Source organism: Cricetulus griseus, assembly GCF_003668045.3.
Source record: "Cricetulus griseus strain 17A/GY chromosome 1 unlocalized genomic scaffold, alternate assembly CriGri-PICRH-1.0 chr1_0, whole genome shotgun sequence".
In the NCBI taxonomy this organism is placed as follows: Eukaryota; Metazoa; Chordata; class Mammalia; order Rodentia; family Cricetidae; genus Cricetulus; species Cricetulus griseus.
Genome location: NW_023276806.1, coordinates 239,735,418 through 239,753,230, shown reverse-complemented (window position 1 = coordinate 239,753,230; position 17,813 = coordinate 239,735,418). Strand labels below are relative to the sequence as shown.

Below are 17,813 nucleotides of genomic sequence, written 5' to 3'. Positions count from 1 at the left end.
CCATTACAGATTTAAAGAGAAATATGGCACTAGGGAAATGTTCAGATATCTACAATATCTACTAACAATCTAAACAATAGTCAAGAGGCTACCTTAAATGCCCTTCTCCCATAATGAGAGTGATGACTACCTTATATGCCGTCTTAGAGCCTTCATCCAGTAGCAGATGGAAGCAGAGGCAGACACCCAATGCTAAACACTGAGCTGAACTCTGGAATCCAGTTGCAAAGAGGGAGGAGTCATGAGCAAAGGGGTCAAGACTAGGCTGGAGAAACCCACAGAAACAGCTGACCTGAACAAGGTGGGGCTCATGGATCCCAGACTGACAGCTGGGAAACCTATATAGGACTGTTCCTGACCCCTGAATGAGAATGTCAGTTTGGAGGTCTGGTTAATCTATGGGGCCTCTGGTAGTAGATCAATATTTATCCCTAGGACATGAATGGACTTTGGGAACCTACTCCATATAGAGAGATGCTCTCTCAGCCTAGACACAAGGGGGAGGGTCTAGGCCCTGTTTCAAATAATGTGACAGACTTTGAAGATCCCCTATGTAAGGCCTTACCCTCCCTGGGGAGCAGAAAGGGGATGGGATAGGGGATTTGGGGGAGCAGGGGAGGAGCGGAGGCAGAGGGAACTGGGATTGACATGTAAAACAAGCTTGTTTCTATTTAAATAAACAAAAAATGAAAATGCTAAAACAAAAAGAATGCCCACACAATACATCTTCATTTACGACTTCTGAATCTGAAGAACTGTGACAAAAGGAATTCTGCTTTTGTCATCCATGCCATCAGTGCTCCATCAGGATGTTACATGGATATTCCTAAGAGAATCAACTCAAAACACCATGAGGAGCAGAAAGGGTGATTTGAGTTATCTTGTGGAAGTAAAGATAACTTTTAACTAAATGGACAAATGCACCTGTTCAAAAATGACCAGGCAAATGAAAATATTCAAATTGGAAAACTGTTTCTAAGATTTTGACTCTAAGAGTCAAAGGACACTTTCCCAGATAACTCTGCAACACTTTCTCAGAGATGACACTGTGACATACAGTCATATCCCAAGACACACATTCAACAGTGAGGATGGCTTTGGGGCTGAAATGTATAATTACCTAGGTTTTCTATGTGTATGTACATGGATATGTGTGTGGGTGCTCTTGACTTTATTTTTTGAAAGCAGGTGTCTCGCCATACCTAGAGCTCTCCAATTAGGCTAGCCTGCACCAGCCAGCTCCAGGGATCTATGTTTCTCTGTCTTTCTGCTCTGGGATTACAAGGTGTGTCACCATGTACATCTTTTCATATGGGTCTGGGAATCCACACTCCAATCCTCATGCTTGCATAGCAAGCACCGTATCAAGTCATCTTCCCAGGCCCTCTACACCTTTTCATTAATGCTATATTTGGATGCAATCAATTAAAAACAACCATGTACTTTTGTCCTGTTTATCCTCAAGGCAGGTAACCTTTGAACAGAGGGACTTTGAGTTACAGATAAATGTCACACTATTTCCAAAAGGAACAAACTAGTATATAGAATAAATTAATTACCCCATATTCATAAAATCCTATTGCGGCTGAGTTATTTCTGGCAGAATTTGTGAAGTATTATTAATCAATTTTATCAGAAGATTTTACCTTTGATTGATAAAACTTGATGTTCACATCTTGGAACTTTGCCGGAAGATATCTTCTTCCAAACAGATTTGCCAATACTAAAACCAGCTTTTCCATTACATCTTTAGAAAAACATTTTGAGCCTTCACAAAAGAAAAGTTCCATGTTATATATGTGACAATGGTTACATGAATTTTTTCTGTTTAAAATAATTGCAACATTCATTTCATAGCAACTGTAGAACAACTTCAGCTGCAGATGCTTCTCACCTGAGCCTTTCTTATTTCTACTTTTACCTCCATTAACATCTTTATCATTCTTAATACAAATCATCTTACATTCTGATCTAGACTTTGATTACTTCAATTTGCCAGTGGATGACTAAAGTTATGACAATGTTCCTGTCTTTGTCAGTGTTCTATGATTGTAAAGAGACACAATGACCATGGCAACTCTTATAAAAGAAAGAATGTAGCTGGGGCTTGCTTACAATATCAAAGGTTTTGTGCATTATCACCATGGCAGGGAGCATGGTTGTATACAGGCAGCCATGGTATTAGAGAAGAAGTTGAGAGTACTATGTTTACATCACCAGGCACAAGAAGACAGCAATAGCCACTGGGCCTGGCTTGAGCTTTCAAAATCCCAAAGCCTACCCCTAGTGACATACTTCCTCTAACAAGGCCACACCTACTCCAACAAGGCCATATCTCCTAATCCCTCTCAAATAGTGCCATTCCCCAAAAAGCATGCATTCAAACATATGAGCCTGTGAGGACCACTCCTCATTCCTATTCAAACCACCACAGAGATCCTGCTACTGTAACTGCTACTTGCCAAGTTCATGTGGAGCTGCATCAGATCTATCGGCAGCATTACTACCTGCTCATCACAGAAATGTCTTTCCCCATACACATATGGATATAAGTGGGTGAGATTTCTATTGTTCTTCAGTAATAATTTAAAATCCTTACCACTGTTCCAGTAAAGAGAACTTCACATTAACTTCCAAAGTTATTCTAAATTAAATCAAAATACATAATGTTTTAAATAATTTTGAACTTTTGGAAATCAATTTTCTAATATGAATGCTTTTGAACTTTTCTTTGTCACATTTTTTCATTTATTTTATTATATAATTCAACCTGCTTTCCTATTGGATTTAAGTCAAACATTGATGTAAAAAAATAAAGGTAAAAAGATCAATAGGATCATATCCCTCTTGTGTACTCAACAGTCCCAAGTAATTGAAAATTCCTTTGTTGATAATCAGGTTGATACTCAAAAGAACCTGAGGTGGTAATATGGAAAATGAATAACTATAATTTCTCTCACCTACTTCTTTTAAAATATTCCCCTTTCGATTTTCTTATTCCCTGTGCCTACATATTTCTTAAGTTTCCATTTATTAGTTATTTTCTGGACTTGGCAGGGGCTTTTGAAAGTAGTGACATACTTCCTCCAAAAAGACCACACTTCCTAATCCTTCCAAACAGTGCCTCTCCCTATGACCAAGTATTCAAATCTATGAGTCTATGGGGTCTATATTCATTCAAACTACGGCCTTCCACTTCTCCCTCCCCCAACAGGTTTATAGCCATATCATAATCAAAAATGCATTTAGTCCAAGTTCAAAAATCCCTGTAGTTTATTTATCACAGTCTCAACACTGTTTAAAATTCCAAAGTTCAATGTCTCTAATGAAACTCAAGGAAATCTCTTAACTATAACTCCCTATAAAATAAAAGTAAAAAAGCAGATCACATGCGTCCAACATACAATGGCACAAGATATACACTACCATTTGAAAGGGAGGAAGGACACCATAATGAGGAAACACTGGACCAAAGCAAGACTGAACATCAATTGGGCAAGCTCCACATTCTGCATCTCCACGTCTGATGTCAAGACACTCTTCAGATCTCCAACTCCTTTCAGCTTTGTTCACTGTAAAAACACTTTTCTCTCTTGGACTGGTTCCACACATGGTCTTCAGTTCTCCTTGGCAGATATCCCACAGCTCTTGGGGTCTCTAACAAAATCCAGGCTTCACTTGCACAGCTTTGTACAATGGCTTCTCTAAGTCTCCATGCAGGAACACCAATGACACACACCTGGCCTCAGTACTGTTCTTAGGCACCGAAGGAGACTCCATAACCCTTTTCTTGTATTCTTGACTTTAAAGCCAGAATTATGTGGCTAAAGCTTCCATGTTCTACTGCTTGCTTGGGCTGAAAGTTGGGCCTCTCTTTAAATTACATCTGCATCAGGTTTCTGCTGTTGATGGTTTCCTACACTGCTTCAGCTTTTCTTTAATTCCTTTTCACAAGTTGAAAGCTTCTCTGGGTGGAGTCTTGCTTAAAGCTTGCTCTAAGGTCACCACTCCCTTTATCCCATATAACATCAAGCTTTTCTTTAAACTTGTACTATCCTTGAGTTCAGGACTTAGCTCCATTAGACTTCCTGGTGCTCCTTTTCTCCTGAAACTATACATTTTGAATTTCTCTTTGTCCAGCTTGGTCCTTCTCATTATAGATCTGAGTAAGAATGACTAACAACAATCACAGGACACAGTCAACAGTAAGCTGTCTTGAAATCTCTGCCAGGGTCATTAATCCAGAACTCTTCAAATTAACCTCTGGCATAATTTTTGGATAAAAGCAGAAAACTCTCCACCAAGATATCACAAAAGCAGTCTCTAGGCCACTTACTAATATTTTTCTCCCCTGCAATCTCTTGAGCTGAGCCTCGTAATATACATTGCTCTCAGCATCACTGTCTTCCCTGTTTTACTGGTATGGTCCTTAAGCCCCACTTTAAATGTTTAACTGCTTTCCTAATCCAAAGTCCCAATTTTCACCTTCTTCCCACAAGCAGTATGGTCAGACCTGTCCATTTTTGGTACCAACTTCTGTCTTGGTTAGTATTCTATTGCTGTGAAGAAACATCATGACCATGACAAATGTTATAAAAGAAAGCATTTAATTGGGGCTTGTTTACAGTTTCAAAGGTTTAGCCTATTATCATTGTGATGGGTACACAGGCACATGTTGTACTGGAGAAGTGGCTGAGAGTTCTACATCTGGATCTGCAGGCACCAAGAAGAGAGAGAGACTCTAGCCTTGACTGGGTTGGAAACCTCAAAACCCACTCCCTGGTGACACAATTTTATTGTGGGTTATTTGCGCACTGTATAAAGATATATCTACTGTAATTAGTGTAATAAGAAGCTGAATGGCCAAGCTAGACAGATTTATAAACAGAATTTCTGTGGACAGAGAGGACTCTGGGATTAAAGAAAAGTAGAGTCACCAGTCACACATGGAGATGATACAGAAGGAGTAAGATGAAAGAGAGACACTACCACATGGCAGATCACAGATTAATATAAATGGATTACTTTAAATTATAAGAACCAGAGGGATAAGCCTAAGCTAAGGTCAAACTTTCATAATTAATCATAAGTCTCTGTGTCATTTTTTGGCACTGGCAGCAGAAAAGAAAATGTAGATTTACTTCAATGCTACATCTCCTTATCATTTCAAATAGTGCCACTCCCTAGTGTCCAAGGATTGAGCCTTTGGAGGCCATGCTCATGCAAAGCATGCTAGTGTCTCTCACCTAGTCAACAATCTCTTATGACACCTCCATGCCTAACAACAAAATATCTAAAACTAATCCTACAGATAGCCTTCCTCATCTCAGACAGAGCCACAGTCCACCAGAATCACTGCACATAAATAGTAGAAATGCTGAGAAAGCTGTGACAATCAATAACTTGGGATCTAACATCAGGCTAGTTATGTTTGAGTGCTATCTCTGACTTCTTAAAGTGTTAGATGTGTGTCTGTTTAGTTAACTTCTCCATGCATCCTTTATAAAGTTATCAATTTTGGCCACCATTGTCAACAAACAATAAACACAGCCACACTTCCTCGTGCTTGAAATGATTTCACCTTTTACAAATTCTGGGGGAAGAAAACTTTCTGAGTAGCCACAAAATGATACACTTTTAAAAGCATAAAGACTACAGGTGTTGTGCAAAGCAAAGGATTTCCATCATCTGGTAATAGAAGACAAAGCATGAGGCATGGAAGCCACCATGCACAGGGAAGTATCACATTAAGCATGGATATTATGAGAGAACACTACTTACTGCAGAGACATTGTGTAAAGAATTTGCTTTGGAATATAGAACACAAAGGGTTTTTTTCCCCATGAAAGGTGTATGGGATTTATTTTAAAGACTTTGCCAAATAACCATGAGCAAAATTTAATATGTCAAATTGACCTCAAACACATAATTAATGCAGTATCAGTTACTTATGGATACTTTACAATGATATTCAAAGAAAATAGTGTTACAGACAATAGTCATAGATATTAATACTGGTTATATCTGTGGGTATAATTTTAGGTTTCATATTTTAACAATGATTTCCTGTGCAGTTGTTCAAAATTCACCATATGTTTAATTACAAGGAAATGTTTTATAATTATTGTATATCATGTAAATAAACAATAATAAGATTTTTATACAAACAACTAACTGATAATCTCTCACGTGATTATTGAGTAAATATATCCCTGAAGTTCTAGGTTCCTATAAATCTATCAGGTTTTTTTCCCATCATGGGAAGATTTTACGCACACACTTATGATTTTACACATATATAATATTTATTGCATATCATATATTACTTGATATATAGCCATATACTATCAATGATATATTATTTATATGCTGTATGATCTGATAGTATTATTTTGATAATGCACAGATAATACAGCTTTCAAACTTACCTTTGTGAGTTGGCTGGCAAAGATTATGGAAAAGTCCTCTTACAAGAAAATTCACAAAAACAAGATTAGATGGTTCGTGGTAATGTAAATGTGTTACAAGGCCAGCAAACCCTGTGGGGTTACCTTCCTGATCTATATGTCCCTAAAGAACAGAAGTAATATGTTAGTTTGACTCAACTCACAGAATTAGCAACAAGTAGATTATTCATTATCAGTTTAAAATAGTGCATGTTAATAAGGGGGTAGCTATTAACTGGCCCAACTCTAATAATTTAATGAATTACAAGTAGCAGTACCTACTGGTTATTGTTTTCTAAAAATTGCAATCATGCAGTGTGCTTAAAAACAATAACCTAGGGCTGGAGAGATGGCTCTGTCAGGAGCACTTACTGCTCTTCCAGAGGACCTGAGCTGTTTCCCAGAATCTACACTGAGTGCCTCACAGTAGCTATAACTCCAGTTCCAGGACTTTCATGCCCTTTTCGTGTCTCCAGGGGCACCTTCACACACAATATCCACACACATATCACACACATATGTAGATAATTTTTTAATTAAACATATCAAGTCTGTTACTTTAAAAATCTAGATAGCAGCAAATCTATTACACACACACACAGAGGGGGGGGACTTTGTTCATACCTCTTTCACCAGGAACTGCAAAGAATATAAGAAGTAAAGCTTCAACATGTCTATAACTCGGGGATGCTTGAAGGATAACAATGAGTGTTTCAGCACTGACAGTGCCTACAAAGAAAAGCATTTTGATTCAGCAACATTATGTGAATGAAATAGGTCTTTGAAAGAGGTACGCAGGCTAAATTAGCTATAACACACACACACACACACACACACACACACACACACACACACACACACACACACGTATCACGTATCATATACATATATAATGTAGATTACAAGACCTATACCTCTAAAGTGCAGTGAACTATTGTGGGTTCCCCTCTTTACTACTTTATTCTTTTCCAAATACTGTCTCCTCTGACTACAGCACACAAGGAAAAAGGGGTGCTGTTAAGGGATCCTTTGGGTGCTCTCAGTCACCCACTGTATAGGATATGAATAGTATTAAAAAACACAGCAACAATATACAAAATTCAATCATATTAAATACAACACAATTTCTTTCATCATATAGCACATCACCTAACATATCACGTGTGTCCTTTAATGCACAAAAGAGCACTGTGGCAGTTTGATGAAAATCAACTTATAGACTCGTGTGTTTGGATTCTTTGCTCTCTGGTTTGTGGAACTGTTTGGGAAGGACTGCAAAAGCCCATGCCATTCCTAGTTAGCTCTCTGTCCCTACTTTGTGGTACTGTCTCAAAATGTAAAGCCTCAGCCACTACTCCACTGCCTTAACTGCTTCCCAGCTGCCCTGCTCCTGTCATGATGGTCATGCTCTCAAAAGTCTCCTGCAGACCCTTCCTTGAATAAGTCCATTTGTCATGGTCTTATCACATTAACAGAAAAGTGATTAAGATAAACACAGAAAACCAAATTGGAAGGAACAAAATTGTCTCCAAACAATCTGAGCATAAAAAGACATTATCAATTTCAGAGCTTGCAATATATAAACTATTCTGTATCTATGATAATATTGCAAAAAGATTAGGAGGAGATTGGCTGAAACCAAAGGAGTGAAAATTCTCCTTCATCTCCAGTGTCAAACAGTATTGTTGCATGGTGTTGTTGTTATCCAAATGAAAGTTTTTTAAAATATAAAAAAAATAATCTATGAACTCACAATAAAAGCAAACTTTCTTAGCACCATTAAACATCAACCTCTCTGACTTTAAGTTAACAAGTTTATAAAATGCAGGGGAAAAACGCTCCCATCATTTAAAAGAATGACAAAAACCAGAAAAAATGATTTTTGTCTTTCATTATGAGTAGACATGATGGCAGGGTGGAAGGCAGTACATGCAAGTACTCATGTAATCCAGAAGAGAGCATCAGATCTCCTGGAGTTATAGGATGGTGAGACACCCAATATGGGTACTGGGAACTAAACTCAGGTCCTCTGCAACAACCTTACATGCCTGTAATCCCTGAGCCACCTCTCCAGCTACTCCAGTATTTAAGTCCAATATATTTAAATGTGGGACAGAAGAAAAATAAAAGGGGTGAACACTCCATCACCTTTACAGTAGGTTATAAAGGGAAACCAGAGGTATCTTTGCTACTACCTTCTTTTCCCTTGTGTGCTAGAATCAGAGGAGGCAGGGTTTGAGAAACAGCAAAGTAGTAAGGGGATGTGGGGGAGAGGAACTAGCAGTGCTCCACTGTGTCCTGGAGGTACAGACCTTATGATTAAAGGTATACTATCATATTGTATTAGTATTTTCACTGCTATGACAACAGACCTGAGAAAAGAAGGAACAATTGATTTCTGGCACATGACTTTAAAAGTAGCTTCAATCCATAGCTTGCCTGGCTCCATTGTACTGAAGCTGCTCCTCTCATAGCAAGCCTACACTAAAAGACTTCCACTGTTATTCCATCATTCTATCAAGTACATTGGCATACTGCAAATGCCACCTTCATTTGAGGACATTGCTGTCCCATGGGCTAATTTTCTCTAGAGTAGGCTCCCCAGATACTCCCAGAAGTAAAGTGTAATTCAGATCCTCCCTAGCATTACTAAAGAACAGAGTTTATCCAGACACAGCAGCACATGCTTGTGATCCCAGCACTCAGGAGGTGAAGGAATTCAAAGTCATCCTCAGCTCTGTAGTGAGTTCAAGATGAGTCTGGACTGCATAGGCCCTATCCCCACAACAATGGAGCAAACATGATTTATAATCTGAAGCTCTGAATCAGTAATGCACAAGACAAATGTTATATTCTTTCATAACCAAAAAAGTAATTGACAAAGGGGGAAATGGAACTTACCATCTAAAACAACAATGACTGTTATTGAAGAAGTAACAATTTAAAAAGCAATAGGCAGTATTATAACTTAAGAGTTTTTTAGTTAAAAAATCCTTGAACAAACAATGGTGGATTGCTTAAGACAACTGAACTGTACATACACTGTGACCAATGTGGAGAACATATGTAACCACCTCACTGTAAAATCAACCTGTATAACAAGATGGTACTGTATCATCACAAAGTAAACAGTCACCTCTAAATTACTTTGCAAGCCTGGTGGTAGTGGCACACACTTTTAATCCCAGTACTCAGGAGGCAGAGGTAGATGGATCTCTGTGAGTTCAAGGCTATCCTGATCTACAAAATGAGTTTTAGGACAGCCAGGATATTATACCAAGAAACACTGTCTTGAAAAAAAGATAGATAGATAGATAGATAGATAGATAGATAGATAGATAGATAGATAGAATTACTTTTCAGAAAGTAGAGCTCGGGGAAATACTTTGGGATGAACAAAAAGACTCATATTACTATGTAGTCAGAAAAAAAAGTAAAATTAACTGCATGGAAAGATATTAGCCTGGTTGCCATAGCCAGAAGATTGGACAAGTGTGCCATATGAAACACCCAATACTGAAGGCTAAGAGGCAGCCAGAGCATCACAGTGGATGCTTTCTCTCATTAAACCACTATATTTAAACATATATGTTTATGAAAATAGAAAACAGAGTGTTTGGAATGAGGAAGGAGACCAGTTGTGGGGATGGAGAAATAAAACAGAGACATGGTGGAGATATGTAAAGCATTCAACATACAGTCATGAAGTGACATGATGAACCCATCATTTGTTAGAAGAATACATAGTTTTAAAAAGCACATTCTGAAAATTGTCTGCCCACACTTAAAAGTGGGCACAGTAAACAAAGGCTTGCTTATCAATCTTCTCAAATATACCAATACAAAGAAAATGAATCCCTCTAGTTAACTCTGAAAAAAATAATACGGGGTCAGAGAGATAGCTCAAGCCTTGAGAGTATGAGTTTGATCCTTTGAACCCATGTAAAGGTAGAAGAAAATAGAATCCACAAAGCAGTCTTCTGAACGCTACATGTGCTCTCTGATATTTGCACACACACACACACACACACACACACACACACACACACACACTACATATACAATAAGTAAAATAAAATATTTTATAATATTAAATTATTGTTGTTATTAAAATAATAAATATGTCTTATTAGAAGTCATAATTGTCTCTATAGAGAAGCAAAAATGAAGAAATGAAAAATAGGTCAATATAATGGTTCAGTGGGTAAAGGCAATGTACAACTAGTGTCAGATACAAAGGACCTAGGACCTAGAATTGGAAAGGCTGGAAACAGGCTCCTACAAATCGTCCTCACTTTATTCTACGGTTGCCACAGAATGAAAGGGAGAGAAAGAGGAAGAAAGAGGGAAAGGCAGAAAAAGGGAGGAAGGAGAGAGGGAGAGAGGGACGGAGGGTGGGAGGGAGGGAGGGAGGGAGGGAGAGAGGGAGGGAGAGAGGGAGGGAGAGAGGGAGGGAGGGAACTTATAAAAGAATTCAAAAATGAAGAAACTTTGATCCAAAACAATGCTTTGTAAATCCAGAAAACCCATTAGGAAAATCCCGGAATTTGCACATCAGTAAACAGCATTTGAACTAACTGGTTATAATACACAGAATTAGAGAAGAATGGTTCTACTATGGTCTGAAAGTGGTCCCTAGATCATGCTAAAATCTAATTTCCATGCTGGGTGTCTTATTGAGAGCTGGGACTTAGGGAAGTGATTAGAATCAGAGGAAGTCCTAAGAGAATAAAAATCCTATGTTGGCATCCTCATTGGTTTTACAAGAGGAGAGAAAGGAAGAGGCCAGACAGGCAGGCAGGCTTCCTGTTTATCATGTAATGTCTTGTGACTTGAGACACTTCAAGCAAGTCTTTCACTAGTTACCACCCTTCAGCACTGAACCTCCAGAATCATGAGTCAAAACAAACCACTTTTCTTATAATTCATTCCACCTGTGGTATGTTACAGCCAACAGAAAAATGAACACAAGTCCTTTTAACAGTGTAGTGTCGCAAAAATGGAAATTAGATCGTCCAGTTGTGAGTTTCAAATTCTTGGTCTCAAGACTCAGTTTTATCAGACCCTAAAGCATCAAGACAATGTTCTGATTATATTTTGATGCCAACTTACTTACACCCTGATAAAGTGTGTAATCAGATAATGGGGAAAATTCTGAAAAACAAAAACCAAAATAATAATGTAATCATTTTGGTAGAATGAGGCATGAGTCCTTTTTTTTTTTTTTTTTTTGAAATTTTCTACATTTTGTCTTACAAAAAATAAACTGTTACTTTATAATGATAAAAATATTCTTTTTGCTTATGAATGGTAGAAATACATGATAGTGGCACATTTTAGTAAAATACAATGCTGTCTATCATACCAGAAGACAGTGGTCATGGGAACACCCTAATGCCTACCCAGTCACAAATTCTGTCTGATAATGAAAACAGACAAAAGTTATTCTTTTCCCGAGCTTCCTCCACCCCTCTCTAGAGAACATTGCGAAGCATTGAAAGCCTGATATAAGTACAGTGGAGGTGATGTCTGCCAGGCCAGCAGTGAAGGCAGTGGCCCCAGCAGGGAGACACAGTACCTTTGCCTTGCCGTCCTCTAGGTCATCTGCCTTGGAGGCCAGCAGCAGAAGTCTTAGAATGAGTGAGATACTCAGAGGAAACTGTCCTCTCAGCTCAGGAACTTTGGATTTTATGAGTTTACTTATTTTGGGCAGTGGGATATTAAAGAAGTAGACATCACCCAGCAGGTCTTGCCCTCTTCTTCCAGCCCGACCAGACATCTGGAAACAGAAGAGAATCACACTGTGAGATCACCTGCGTGTTTTTCCTAAGAGAATGTAAAGAACTAAGCCTTTTACATTGCTTTTGTGCAAATATGATGGGGTTTATCTATTTAAAATCTAAAACATACATATTTGAAGCAGACCTATTTATAACAATATATCTGTCATTCCCATGCATCATTAACCATAATAAGTATTTGTATAATGCTGTATAGAACTACACATATTTATAAAATCCAGTATCTAATATTATGAATATAGTATGTATTGTATAATATATAATTGTCACTTTCTGGCAGTTACTTATGTGATAAAATATTCTATCTATGATGTATAATACTATATATGATATAACATATAACACATTATAACATAGATTTTTTTCAAATCACTTTAGTTTATGTGCAAGTCATGAGATAGTAATGGTCACCTAAATTCTGCAAATAAGAGAGGAGATTGATGTCTTATCCAAGATCATATACTTGATCAGCATTCGTCATATAATCTCATAGTCCTATTGCTTAGTCAATACCAGACAGTCACCTACAGTGGTCTGTCATGAACTGGAACATGTTAGTAAATTAGTAGTTAAAGTATTGTTTTACTATTTCATGGCTTTATAGTATTAATAAATTAATGTATATTGTAATACCTGTCTGAAATTTAAAGCATCCAGATAGACTGAGTTTTGAACAAAAACCACAGATTTACAAGGCATGTTGATTCCTAAAGCAAGTGTTCCAGTAGCTGTCACCACCTAAAAAGGAACAAAATAGTGATTCTACACACTGGCATTTTGGTAAAATACAAGTATTTCCATGTAATTGAAATCCTAACAAAATTGCAATGGGCAAACTAAGGGGATGAGATGCAAAATGTTTCTTTTCTTTTGCAAACACAGACACATTTTCTTAAATGGAATCTGTTATAATACTCATTGCTTTGCAAAGAATATATACTTTAACCATAATCGTGTGGTGCAAATGTCTCAGAGGAACTTCGGGGCCACATCTAAAATAATTATCTTCTTTCATCACCATCTACCTCTCTGTTCTTTGCATTATCCCTCAATGCCCTTTAATGTCATTGCAATTTTTTTTTACTCTTCAAATATTGAAGTCAAAACATTGTTCATGCTTGCATATCTCCAGAGCCAAGCAAAATATCTGGTGTGGGATAAGTGTTATAGTAAATATAGTAAGTAAAATATAAGGAGAAGAATTTCTCTGAGAGGGCAATAAATATTTTACAAGACTACTTCCTGGTAATTACCTGATCTACTAAAGTTCATTGAGAAATGACATAAAAATAAAGTACATTTTTTCTGTCATGAATTTGCTTGATCACTAATCCGAAACAGAAAGGAATGTAAAGTTTATTAACATAACTTCTTGTTAATTTTCTTGATGTAGTTTGTATATGTTGACTTGTCCTGTGTTGATGTGGAATCACTGTGAAGATGTGCCTTTAACAAGGCACCTCCTGATTGATTTAATGAAGAGCTGAATGATCAATAGCTAGACAGGAAGAAGTTAGGTGGGACTTTTGGTGACAGAGAGGACAGTGGGGAAAAAAAGTAGGAGTCACCAGTTAGACATGGATAGGAAATAGGAGATGCAAGATGGAAGAGAGGTCACACTATGTGGCAAAATGCAGATTAATATAAATGGGTTAAAAATTAAAAAATATAAATGGGTTAATTCAAGTTCTAAGGGCTAGTTGAGACAAGCCTAATCTATAAGCCAAGCTTTCATAATTAATAGCAAGTCTCCTGTGTCATTTTTTGTGACCTGACAGGCTGAAGAAAAATCCATCTACACTGACTCTTTAGATTGATGGCGGTTTGTGCTCTGTTTTGTGATGATGTTTAAGGATATGAAGTAATGTTTTCTAGTAGTTTTGTGTTTGAAGCTTATGCCTCTATTAAAATGAAACTTGCTACTTATTAAATGCTTTTTATTCAAATCTCCTTAATGTGCAAAAACATTGAAATAGTAGGAGCTTTACATTTAGAAAATGAATAGATCAATTACCTTCCTAAAATGTATTTTCTGATGAAACTGATACTATTTCCCTAGTAGCTGATCTGTACCAGCCCAGTCATTCATCACTTTATTAGTGACTAAGAAATTACTGGCAGATGCTATTTTAACCACATCTCTTTCTCTTTTTTTCTCTGTCTTCCTTCCACCCTCTATTTCTTTTGGCCTATGCCACACAAAATGTCAGGTTGATAATTTTTAGTAGTCATGATTAACTTTTATATATTACTCAAGATTCACATTTTCTTGGTAATAATCTAAGGGCCTCTATATACTTCTCTGGATTGTTGTCATGAGCCTTCCCAGGATGTACTAAAGAAAACATGATAAGGATGAGGCCTGAAAGATATTTATGGCAATATTCCTCTTGTCCCTCATCAGTAACAGGATAAATAGCATTCAGTACCAGCATATCTACAAGCTCTGCTGATATAAGCTGAAGCAGGTAACTGTGCTCTGATTTCAGCTACCACATTAGAAAAAGATCTGCCCCAAACTCAAATATAAGTACCATCTAAATCTTAGAGAGAATATTTGTAGCAACATCACATCAACAAAACCTACATATAATAACAAAAGAGTAAGTTTATCACTGAGGTCAGAATAGAGATGCTTCATTTATTGCATAAAAGAATGGGGTGAATGAAAGCAGTCAAATCTTCTTCCCTAATTAAATGACATGGAGCATATGCTAAGATGCCATAGTCAGTAAAGAAAGTCTACAGCCCAAGAGGAATAGCTACGTGACAAAAAAAGGAAAGGGGTGGTTATGTTATATTTCCTCATTTCATGAACATTCTACTTCATATATTCACATTTTCAAGTTTTACAGTGAAAGATTGACCCACCCTAATAAATCCTTTTCTAAAAAGAATTTCGACTAACTGCTTTTCTTTGAAACTCATGGAGCTGTGATGATAGCCAATGCCTCTTCTTGCCAATTTCTTCAGTGTGTTTCCTTTTCTTTGGAATTTCACTCGATCAAACACCATCTGCAATGACTAAAAACCAAGAGATTTAGAATATTGCTTGTCTCATTCTCAATCAAAAATGTTTAATGAAAATAATATACATGTTACATAATAATTTGGCCAAATGATGTCACTGTTTGGCCTTTGCTCTAAGCATCATTATCATCATCATCAACAACAACAAAAGAACATTTTATGGCAACAACAATCACCACAAGAAAAGCCTTCTCCATCCTTGGGGGTCTCACCTCAGTTCTGGGATAGAAAACTTTGCCAGCATATTAGACAGCCCAAAGGAAATACAAGACTATGGCCCATTCCCACCTGAACAAGATCAAGTAAGTGACTGTGAAATCTATTCTAAAGTTCTCCCTAGAAACTAAGGCAAAACTCTTATACTGTAAGGTCAAGAACTGCCTACTTCCCACTGCAAATGACATACTAATGTCCTCAAAAATACCCATGTCTTAGGGAGGAAATCCAGTTGTGTTTAGTGTTATAATAAATAAAAGATTAACACTTGGAAACAAGGGACAAATTTAAGTCTCCAAACATAAAAGGATAGTTCCCAGCTATTTTGATTGTGTAACTATCTATAAGACAGAATATGAAGGGCCAATTAAGAAAATGATGTACATAAATGGTCATGAAAACTAAACAGATCATGAAGCTGACAAAAGAAGATTCATGACACAATGAAAATACACAAAGTGTGTGTGTGTGTGTGTGTGTGTGTGTGTGTGTGTGTGTGTGTGTTGACATTGCTTTTATTGAAACTGGTTGTATTGGTAAGCATGTCGACTAAAAATAGGAAGAGTTTGAAGGACAAAAAGTTTAAAGATGATAGACTAAACCAATTTTAGATAATCCAATGACCCTTTGGTGAAATTTTTTAGCTGCAATATAGAAAGACTCTAATTTTAAGAAATGCTATAAGTATCTAAATATATTAGTTTGCAGGGGTCCAAATGCTGACTATAATATACGGACTTTTATAGAAGACACAATGCAAGAACAGGCACTTAGGTGATTTGTCAGCAAGACAAAAATCAGTCTACAAATTCTAAACCTATCCTAAGTGTGGATTGCAAGGTGCTTGAATGTTGTGTGCAATAAAAGTTTCTGTCTCCTACATCTCTAGGTCAGAATGACTTCCCTTATGGTAGCAACTGCTTGAATTATGGCCAACACTGTCTGCATGGAAGAGGCTTTTCTCTGGGAAAACTGTGCCTTCTCAGTACTGACCTCATCATCTATTGCTTTCTGATCAGCATATGTGCAGTCCTCAGGAATCTCTAGATGCTTCTCCAGACTCTTCAGGAGGTAATTGTATTCAGCTTCATGCATGATGATTTGATCTAGCCTTCTGGAAGGCTTCTTGCTTTTTTCATCTCTTTTAAAGAATAAAGTTTCAAGAAATCAGTATTTACATCCAATCTCTAGAGGAAGCCCAAAGTATCTTATAAGTCATACTTATCAACCTGGGTGACCTTGCCTCATCTTGCTAATATAATGCTCATTTACTCTCCTTCAGCCTTTCACACACTCAGGTTGGAGGTATGTGTTCTCTCTCTGCTTGCCAATTCAGGGTATTCTCCTGCCTCCTATGGTGGACACTGCAAGCAGGTGCCATGTCCAGGCTATATTCTAACAAAAGACTATATCCTATTAACTTTGCTTTTCTCCTATTCTTCTAGTGATTTCCTTATATGCCCACTGCTTCAATAAGGCATGTGCCCTTCTCAGTGTGTGCTACATACACATGGCAGGGACCCTTAGGTATTTACTCTGTATTCTCCAGGAACTCTGAATGTACCAGGCATTTGCAATCACTTGGACCATTTATACATTGTTGTCACTTAACTATGCAAAGGAGATATTTCTGAACACAGGAAGATGAGGTCACTTGGATTATACCATGTCATGGTATGCATCACACATCTAGAACACATCACCTCCAAGTAGCATTAAGCTTAATGAGGAGGGAAATGTCATGATTATGCCCAGCTCTATATTTTCAAAACATGTGCCAATGCACTTACAAAGGAACACATATTGTTACATTACTCAACATTTTAAACTACTAAATAAAACACTATTAATAAATAAAAACTGCTAAAGAAAACATACAAAACATCCTTCCAGCTCAACAAAATGACCCTGTAATAGTGAGCTCCTGGTATGCCTGTTTCTTTAGTGGTTCTTGCATTTCAGAAATGGATACACAGAGAGAAGAGTCAGAGTTTTGCCCTCCAATGCACAGTGCATGAAGCATCCTCTACCACATCCTCTTTAAAATGAGAGTGCTGAAGATAATAAAACAACTGTCACTCTGACAGCTTGAGTTGCTGGTCACTAAGCCATCTTGACCATGTAGCTCTTGACACCCTGAAACAGAGGTATCGTAAGGAGGATCATTTTCCAAGAAATCCCTACCTATGTTCCCCTTGGAGTTCACTGCCTCCATACAATATACTGCCCAAGCAACAACAAAGCATGCAGAGGTTGCATTGTTCATGAAACCTTGCTCTAGAATTTGGAATGTTTGAACTAGCGATGCTCTAAAAGTTTG

General features: G+C 37.4%; 1 protein-coding gene across 5 annotated transcripts in view; it reads right to left on the bottom strand.

The window, feature by feature from the left end:
* Ddx60 (DExD/H-box helicase 60) overlaps positions 1–17,813 on the bottom strand; it is a 126,604-nt gene that overhangs the window by 22,126 nt on the left and 86,665 nt on the right. For 3 of the 5 annotated variants that reach the window (XM_027394067.2, XM_027394068.2, XM_035451032.1), the window contains exons 28-34: positions 16,487–16,634; positions 15,119–15,271; positions 12,881–12,985; positions 12,025–12,225; positions 7,071–7,175; positions 6,429–6,570; positions 1,647–1,768 (exon numbers count right to left, since the gene is read on the bottom strand). In XM_027394067.2, the coding sequence (XP_027249868.1) occupies positions 1,647–1,768; positions 6,429–6,570; positions 7,071–7,175; positions 12,025–12,225; positions 12,881–12,985; positions 15,119–15,271; positions 16,487–16,634 (976 nt within the window). Of the gene's footprint in view, positions 1–1,646; positions 1,769–2,599; positions 2,645–3,426; positions 4,560–4,599; positions 4,714–6,428; positions 6,571–7,070; positions 7,176–12,024; positions 12,226–12,880; positions 12,986–15,118; positions 15,272–16,486; positions 16,635–17,813 lie in introns of those variants that run through there. The other 2 variants (XR_004771810.1, XM_035451034.1) reach the window with 2 other exon arrangements.